This window comes from Apis laboriosa, unplaced genomic scaffold (genome assembly GCF_014066325.1).
Source record: "Apis laboriosa isolate Shangri-la unplaced genomic scaffold, ASM1406632v1 scaffold12_cov154, whole genome shotgun sequence".
In the NCBI taxonomy this organism is placed as follows: Eukaryota; Metazoa; Arthropoda; class Insecta; order Hymenoptera; family Apidae; genus Apis; species Apis laboriosa.
This window is the reverse complement of record NW_025221207.1, coordinates 4,157,455-4,166,965: the sequence shown is the minus strand read 5'-3', so window position 1 is coordinate 4,166,965 and position 9,511 is coordinate 4,157,455. Positions and strand designations below refer to the sequence as shown.

Here is a 9,511-nt window from a genome sequence, read left to right as displayed (position 1 = left end):
ATTTATTCTTTCAAAAGATGGCCAAACTATATATATATATATATGTTAATAAAGTTCGAAATCGTTGATCAGAAATCGAATTGTGAATTTAACTTACATACTTGAGATTTAATCCTTCGAACGATAAAGATGTCTTCGAAAATACAAGCGATAAAGCAAAATGATATAGTAATAACAAACGTCTCGACGATAAACGTGAAATTCCACGATAGCGAAATTCTCCCAGTATTCTTCCTCGCTCCTAGATTCGAAGGACGTGGACAGATAGATCGTTTAAACGCGTGAAAGTCGGTTTTCCCTTACGATAAGAGAGTTTGATGGGGAGCAGACGAGTACAGATAAGGCTGGCTGGCAGACACTTGGGCGTCCCGAGGAGAGACGCGAACGTAAACGCTAAAGATAGCGCAATACGCGCTGTCCCTCGCTCAAATCCGTTTCTTGGCCGATCTTTTATCAAGTTTCGCCGCGAACTTCTCGATGATGCGTAATTTTCGATAATCCAAACCGTTTTGAGCCATGCCCGCGCACGTATGCACGTTCTCCTCCTTCGATCAAGCGGGATGAGTGCCTTGAACTGTTCTCAGCTTAAGAGTGTGATAGTGTTGTAGTGTTTCTCGAGAGGGGTTTGAAATAATAACGTGGAACAAGTGGGTGGGTGGCAAGATTGATAGCCGGGGATAAGGATTATGTATTTTTCTCTGTGAAAAATATTGCGCGAGATTATTATCTATTTATAAAAATGAAAACTTGATACAGATGAATGGAAACTAGCCTAGTGTCGAGATGATTTTAAGTTCAGGAGCGACAATTTTTTTTTTTTCTCTTTTTTTTTTTCCGTTAGTTAGTGTTAATAAAATTTATCAGAGTGATGGTAAGTTCGGATGGGAAGGCATTGTAATTATTTCTTTTCTTTTCTTTTCTTTTTCTTTTTTTTCTTTTGGGTGAATGTAAAATAAAGAAAGAAGGGAAAATATATGAGAAATATGTAGAGAAATTGTAAACTGGTTATTTTATCTTTTTAGCTATAAAAAAAAAATTTGTATCGACGTTCTAATTTATTACGATATTATGATTTTAGAATGGAATAACATAGAAGTAGTTTTTCTTAAATCTTTTTCTCACATAAATCTCGTAAAAAAAAAAAAAAAAAAAAAAAANAAAAAAAAAGAAAGAAAAAGATGGAAATCTTGTTAATGCTTAATAATTTATCCCGTGAAACAATCAAGCGTCTCGAAGGAAAAGTGATATATACAGTGACAAATGTACATCTTTCAAAATTCTATAATAACTATCAATCTTACGTAAGAGACGTATCTTACGTATATTCGAATACCATTTTTTTTAAATCTTTCAATCGTATCAATATCTCTATTCTTGATATCGGTCAGATTAGATTAGATTAGATTAAGTTCTTCTTAAGTGTAACTCTGTCATTTATCATTTTATTTTATTTTATTTTTTTTTTTTTTCTCAGAGGAATAGATCGATTGGAACGAAATAACGGAATATCGGCGCAAAGCTTTATTAATATTTTTCCTAGCTTGCATCCTAGAAATTCGCATTCGTCGATAAATCAACCGGCGATTTTCCGCTCGAAAAAATAAAGAGACTCGGGCTCAGCTAGGCCAGCTTTGATTTACGATCACCATATAGGCGGCTCGAGGTGTGGCCCGACTTGCATTAGAGAATGAGTCTCTAGAAATAGTCCCGGACGCGGAATACATCCCTAGAAATATTAGGCAATGCCTTCATGGCGATTTTTATCGTGCTACGTCAGTCGTATAAAGAAATGCCCTACATTCTCGCTTTCGAAAATCCTCCGGTCCCCCTCGACTTCCCTCCTCTCCCTCTTTCCGAACGCTTCGTTGATGGATTTTCGAACGTTGGACATATGGATGTCCAACACGTGGATCACACGTGGATTCTTCTTCCGTATTTTTCGCATAGATCTTTTCAACTTTTCATATATTCTTCGATTCTGAACCGAACGAATTTCTCGTACCCTATATTTTTCCGATTTTGAACAAACGGTGTTTCGTTGTTTAAATTGTATTTTTTCAATTCTTCGAAAGAGGGATCTCCCCGTCGAAATACGTGGTTTTTCACGCGTTACAATTGTAAATTGTAACGAGGGAAAAATTCGCGGCAGAGTTGCTTGAACCGACGAATTTAGAAATTGCATGTTCGCCAGGAATTTCTTATAGCGTTTGGCAAACAGAACCGATATTCTCAACAGAATCTCGTACGATCCTTACTATTTCTGTAATATCTTTATCATTAATCCCAACGCAATTAACATCCTCATCCTAATCGCATCAATCATTGAGTGCATCCAATTCAATCCAATTCAAATTCATTCGCATCCTCCATCTATCAATTTCCACTTCTTCAACTCGTCCCCCTCCTCCAAAAAATACTTTCCACGAAACGAAGATTCTTCCTTCGTTTCGACCATCATCTTTCAACTTCCACTTTTTCAATTCGTTAAAACAAAAAAAACAAAAAAAAAAAAAGAAAAAATACTTTCCACGGAAACGGAAGCTAGATTCTTCATTCCAGTTCGACCACTATCTTTCAACTTCCACTCTTCTTCAACTCTCTTTAAAAAAAACGAAAAAAAAAATATCTATTTTCCACGCAACGAGGGCTCGATTCATTTGGACCACGATCGAAAACTGGGGCGAAAATTCTTACGAAAACTCTTACGTTTCCACCTCGTATCCATCCGTTATAAACAAATGCTCGAGACAGGGACTATCGTACTATGAGATACGCGCACGTAGCGGCGTCGGTATTTGGCAAACGGTGACAACGTCGTGGACACCACCTCCGGTTCGTCTGCGAGCCCAGGTACCCCAGACCGCTGTTTCTACCACTTCATCCCGTCTTCACCGTGTCTCTGTCCAACCTCATCCTTCCTCCCTCACCTTACTCGTCGTTATCGTCATCTACGTACACTCTTCTTCTTCTTCCTCCTCCTCCTCCTCTTTCTTCTCCTCCTCCTCCTTCTTCTTCTCCTCCTCCTCCTCCTCCTCCTCTTCCTCTCCGCCCTCCTCCACTTCTCGGGCCAGCTTCTCGCTCCCTCTTCTTCCGCTCCACGCACTCGGTCGTCTCCCATTTTCCGTCTCTCGCTTCACTCGCTTCTCTCTTCTCGCGTAAGTGAGGCACGAGGAGAGAAGGGGCAAAGACGCTTTTAGACACGGAGCGTCCACGAGCGTCGCGACGCCTTGAGAAGCAGTAGTCGCGTACCTTAGGCAGCTTCCACCTTGCCGGCTCGCGGCCGCACGTAACGTGATTCTCCTCGACGTCCGTTCCATCATCATCGTGTCGCGTTCACCCTCGAATTCTCGCTTCCTCGATCGTTCTTCGACTCGCCCCTGAGAATAATTGAACGAGTGGATCGGTTCGCTCTCGTTCGTGCGGGAGGAACTCGTTTCCATCATCATCTCCAACGCGAAGATATATATTTCGCAGAAGAATCGAAAGTTGAAACTTTGGAAACTTTGTGCGCGAGGATCATTCGAAGTAAAATTGTGGCGATGAGGAGTCTATGAGGGATTTGTGAAAGGTGGATGGTGGATCGATTTGGAGGCGAGGCGACAGCGTGTCGTTCCGCGGCATCCGTGACGATAGTCGGATGCGAAGGAGGAGGTGCAGGGAGAGAGAAAGAGAGAGAGAGAGAGAGAGTTAGCTGAATACGCGAAGTCTAAATTAATCTGGAGCCCGTTTTGTTGTTGAAGTTTTCGACGGCCCTGCTGCTAGTCGGCGTAAAAAGAGCGTAAAGTTTCGTACCGCGGAATAAAAATAATCGTACGATACCGGGAGAACCGAGAGATCCGAGATCAGCCTCTGTTCCCGCAGAATTACGCGTTCTTACCGGTCGGGAACGACCTGTAAATTTCCTCCGCTCCGATGAACAAGTGGCCGTTCTCGCGTTTTTTCCTTTTTTCTTTCCTATTTTTTTCCACATTGTAGAGGAGAACGCGCTTCTATCTGTACTTTCCTTCGAGAGAAGGAGAAGAGAGAGAGAGAGAAAGAGAGAGAAAGAGAGAGAGAGAGAGAGAGAGCATTTTCGTATTTTCCTCAACGAGCATTCCACACACACACACGTATCCTCCTCGATGTTGCTCCCTCAAGTGTAAACGGGCAGGTTGGCCAGCCTAAATTCACCCAAATTTCCGCTCGTTTCACGACACGATATATCCTCCTCCCCGAAGAAACTGCGTCACTCATCGATCAGAGGAGAGAAACTTCGCCTCAATTTTTCACCGTTCACCCGGCTCAGTTCCACCTCGGTTACCTCGAAGAGTGTGCACGCGAGAGTGTATATAGCGAGCAAGCAAGCCCGTCCATCCCATTCTCGGCCAGAAGAGAGAAGGAGAGAAGAGACTCGTTTTCGCGTCTGCCTTTCCCCCCTTTCTCCCGTGTTTTAATGTGTCCTCCCTGATCGGGGAGAGGAGAGGGGGAGGAAGGCGTTGAGAAGGCGCGAGAGTGGTCGTCCCCCTCGCGAGTGAATGTCGCGAGTGTGGCCCCATCTCTATAATGGTATAAAGTGGAGCGTTGGGAGCGAACGACGATCGACAGGTCGGTCGTTGCGGTTGATCGCGTTCAAAGGTTGAGGATAATAAAACGGCGAAAGTGGTTCGCGTGGCGAGGAAGGAAAAGGACGCGGCCATGGCGGAGCGTCCTGGGGGTAGGAGGCGTTCGAGGAGGGACAGCGTGGAGACGGGTGGCTCGTTACGGGGTACACCGCCGACCTCGAAGGAACGAAGGACGAAACGGTCGAGCAAACCGTCGAAAGAGCGATGGCTGCTCACGAGGAAGACGTGGAGGTACATGGCCGACGCTGGGAGACGCTTGATCCCGGATGGGGCGCACAACAGGCCCGAGGATATTCCAAAGATCGAGCAATACTTTCAAGAGGTGTGCCAGAAGGAGCCGAGGTTTCTGTTGTGGAGGAAAGCTTCGTATCCGGGGACGTTGGGCTTCCGTTCGCAGAGGCGGCGAAGGCAGGTGAAGGGGGGCAGTTGTCGTACGAAGGCCAGCTCGGCCGACGAGGCGGACGACGCGAGGAATCCGCCTCGAGGCTTCGTCCTTCAGACGACCACCGCGGGCAAGTTCGACCTCGCCAAAGCTAAGAGGGAGTGGTTGCTCGCGACCGAGGGGGGCAGCACGCCGTCCAGCCCCGTGGAGCGGAGGAAATTCCTGCAGGAGGACTCGGAGGTGAAAGCGTTGGCCGATATGCTGCAGAAGTACCTGAACATGCAGAGCGAGGTCGGTGGCGCGATGAGATCGATGGCGCGATCGGTGGGCGAGGGGGAGGGGAAGGAGTCGTTCGATTACCAGAACCTGATAACCAGGCTGCAGCAACATTTGGATATAATGATCGCTCAGGCGAAACTCGAGGAGCTGTCCGTCCAACGCGCCGCCACCGACAAGGAAGCGAGGGAGAAGACGCCGAGATCGACGCAATCGTATCAAGGTGACTACGTGCACAAATCGTTGATGGAGACGATCAGCCGGCACTACAGCAAGTCCGGGACTCGGGAGCACGTGATCTCGGCCATTCTCACCGATCGAAAGCTGTTGGAGAAACTGTACTTCGATCTGAGGTGTACCAGAGGATTCAGGGGGCCGCGCGCTACCGGCGCGTACACGTCGCCGTCTTCGCGCTGGTGGACGCACCAACGGCCCAGAGTCGCGTCCAAGGATTCGACGGAAGACTGGCTTTCGAAAAGGGATCCTATCTCCCCGCCGTTGATAGCCGTCCAAGAGCCGAGCACCGATCACGGCCCGGTCGAGGACGGGGTGCAAACGGATCCCGTTCCCCGCGAAGTTCTCGACGCCGTCCTCCTCGAGAGGGAGAGGGAGGAGTTGAAGGAGGCCGTGCCCGTGCACAAGTCGACCGGTCGTAGGCGGAGCAGCGTGGACAACGATGACGTCTCGCCGTCCGTCAGCGACACCATCAAGAGGTATCTTCGAATGGCGAGGAAAAAGTCGATGGACGCCGACAAGGTGGACAGATTCAAACGGGTGAACTACGACAGAAACTTGAGGAACATCAAGGCCAAAGGGGAGACGACGAAGCTCGGCGACGATGACGGGAACAACAAGGGTTGCCAGACCGAAGACAACTGGGCCGTTAATTACAGGGAGATGTCCTCTGTCGAGAATCCGTCGGAGAATCTGTCGGACGGTGACACGGCCACGTCCCCGCCGAGTAGGAACGCGAGCTCGAGGAGCAGCATCGACGCCGGCCTCGGCTCGGAAGAGCCGTTAACCCCCAAACACCATCACCACCAGTCCTTCCTTTCCCATCTCCTGCACGGTTCCAACGCGCACAAGGATAAACCGCATTCGGCACCCGGTTCGCCGGCACTCACGTCATCGTCCACCAATTCCGCAGGTGGCACAGCGATGCAGAAGAGCAAATCATCGAGCAGCGTGGTGCATCACGGTAGCCGGCTGGTGGCAAAGAAGATATGGAGGTCCAGAAGCAAGAGCACCTCGAGGGCGTCCAATCAACCCTCCGTGTGGACGCCGCAGGTGAGTTTTTCCTTTTTCTTTTTGCTTGGTGTTTTCTATTTCGCGTCGAACTTTCCTTCGATTTTCCATTTTTCCGAGTAACGAACGAGAAAAATGGTATCACGCGTGTATAAGACGAGTTTTTTCTTCTTCCGAAAGCGAAGATGAAAACGTCATTTTCGTGCAAATTGACCTGTTGATTCGTTGACCGACGAATTTCTTTTAAACTCTCAGAGAACGCGGTTAAGGAGAGAAATTAAGAAACGGATGAACCAGAACGGATAGAAGATATCTAATTATTTGGTAATACGAAACGGAATTTCTTTCCAGAACAAACAACCTTTTGTTAGACGTTTCGATGCGCTTTATTCGAGCGTTGTAAACCAAGCGCAAACGAGCCTCGCACGCTATACATAGAGTTTTGTCTTGCCAAAACATGTCTACGAATAATTTGCTTAAACCACCTGTCGCCGCATAGCGGAGAGTGTCCACCTCGTTATAAGAAAGAAAACGAATTAACGATGTCGCTATTAACATCTTCCACGAAAATAGAGCGCTACTATTAATAACAATACTCGGCTGCCTAGCTTTCTTAATAGCACTTGTAAATTAATTTTACTTGCCACCCGGTCGAACGCGATCTCTAGGCAAGTTCATTCGGATAATGCTTCAACCTCCTCGCCCATCTATCGATCTTCTTTCGGGAAGAAAGAATTCGAGAGGATGAATCTTCAAACTATTCTTCCATTTTCTTTGTCTTTCGGCTTCTAGGTAATTTCATTCCAACGTGCGAATTCTTTTTTCTCTTCGTTTTTCATTTTTTTTTTTTAGCATACAAGATAAGATAATTAGGTTCGTGATCTCCTCTATTCTTTTCATTCTTCTTTTATCTTCGTTAAAATTTTCAATTTTACGCATTGTGCAGCCATCCTTCTTTTCTTTTTAATTATTTTTTGGAATAATTAATTTCACTTTTTTCCATTTTTTAATATAAAAGTATTATATTACATTCATGCATTTTAATCTCTTTAACATCTATTTTTTTTATTTTCTTCTTTCACTTTTTTGTTTCTAATTATGCAATTTTACAGAGTACAATTATTCTTTTTCTTTACTATCTTCTTTCCACCAATTTTTCTTCCTTTCACTTTCTTTATTTCCAATTATTATAATTACTTCCTAATTTTTACACGCGGTGTAAAATTTATCTTCCTTTTTTCTATCTCTTGCACGAAACGACTTCTTCCGCTCATCACATAATTTCTCTTATTTTTCTTCCATATTTCCCAATTATCGTAACAATTCACCTTTCTTGTTATCTTTTATTTTCGACATTAAAAAAAAAGAAAAAAAGAAATGTCCAGCGACCCCTCCAACTTCCTCCGTCAACTTTCCTTCAACCTCCTTTCCCTCCTCTCCCCCCATTTCTTCATCTTCGAAACTCCCCAACGTTCCTTCCACGCCTCTCCTCGACCATCTTGGCTTCGACGGCTCGTCTATTTTTCTTTTACCGTCCGAACCCGGCCACCGTTTAATATCCCCGCGGTGTGACCGAGTATTCGGAGGATGTGAAAGAGGAAAAAGAGGAGGCGTAAGAACAAGAAGAAGAAGGTCGACCTTGCGGCAGGCGATCTCGTTAAGCGGTAAGCGCGATAACCAATTTAGGGCCTCGGAATTTCGCCGGCGCCGCCAGAAATAGTCAGCCAACGGTGGTGTGTATGAACTATACTTAACCCCTGCCACTACACCGGTACGTGTGTATGTTAAAACCACACGGGAGCCGTTTGTGTGCCGCCTCTGCTATCGCTGTTTCTATTAGGTGCTGGTGCATACGAAATGTCGTTTTCTGGAATGATACTTCTTAAACGCTCTCTGTCTTCTCTGTGTTCACGTAAGAACTGCGTTCCAATTAGTTGGATGACAGTTGTTAAATGCTGTTGTGTTTTGTTATTAGAGTGGATGTATATATATATATATATATATATATATATATATATATAGAATGAAATTTTTATGAATTTTTAGAAAAATCGTATGCTCAAACGAAATAAGTTTAGTTATATACAGTTGTAGCAATTGTTGAATGATTGTGTTTTGTTGTTAGAGTGGAGATATTTGTGCAGAATCAAATTTTTATGAATATGATTGAGAAAAATGAAAGATGATATGCATTGTATATATATATATATATATATATATATATTTTAGTAGAAGTAGGAAATATTTTAAGTTTTCATTTATTATTTTATTTATTTTTTAAAAGTATTTTACTTGTTTCTCTGTCTAAGAAAGTTTTAAAATAATTACAAAGGATTTTTAAGGAATATTCTAATTATTCAAGATGATCTACGAATCGAGTGCCAATATTTTTATTAAAATTTCTTCTTCTTCTTCTTCTTCTTTTATATTTCTCGCTTCCAATTGCTATTCGCAAGTGGATTAAAAGATATTCAAATCGTTACGTTTGTTGTATAATTTTCAACAATTTCCAAATTATTTCTTTCTCTTATTATTTTCCTTTTCCTCTTTTTTGCCTTCCTCAATTTCGTCACGTGTTTCGTTGGAAGAAGATGAAAAGTTCAAAAATAATATCGTATATAGAAGAGAAAACGACATCGCTTTTCTATTAGAAATAAACGTATTTCACGTTTCATTAAAGTTGAAACGGTTAAAGAAAAACGACGGGGTTTCGAGCGCATTTATCAACCGTGTACATTGACAGAACGTTTAGATGGTCTTTTTATAAAATCGTCCCTCTTGCATCGATACGTTTCTTCTTTTTAGTTTTGAATTATATCCAGTGAGGCTGAGAATTTATCAATATTTTGACGTCGTCGTTGCTTTGGAAAAAAGATCTTTTTATAAATTTTACTTTTATTTTTCTCTTTCCAATAGTGAATTCGATGGAGCGTTGTATAGCTTAGACGATTAGAAGGGTGAATTTAATTAGAAAATTTCTTTTGAGTTTTTATATTTCTTTTCAACC

The 9,511-nt window shown here is 43.8% G+C and overlaps 1 protein-coding gene across 2 annotated transcripts in view; it reads left to right on the top strand.

The window, feature by feature from the left end:
• Positions 1-294: 294 nt before the first annotated feature.
• LOC122720365 overlaps positions 295-9,511 on the top strand; it is a 35,484-nt gene continuing 26,267 nt past the window's right edge. Inside the window, exons 1-2 of one of the 2 annotated variants that reach the window (XM_043947019.1) lie at positions 295-871; positions 3,475-6,546. In XM_043947019.1, the coding sequence (XP_043802954.1) occupies positions 4,675-6,546 (1,872 nt within the window). In that variant the 5' untranslated portion in view covers positions 295-871; positions 3,475-4,674. Of the gene's footprint in view, positions 872-1,474; positions 6,547-9,511 lie in introns of both variants that reach the window. The other variant, XM_043947018.1, reaches the window with a different exon arrangement.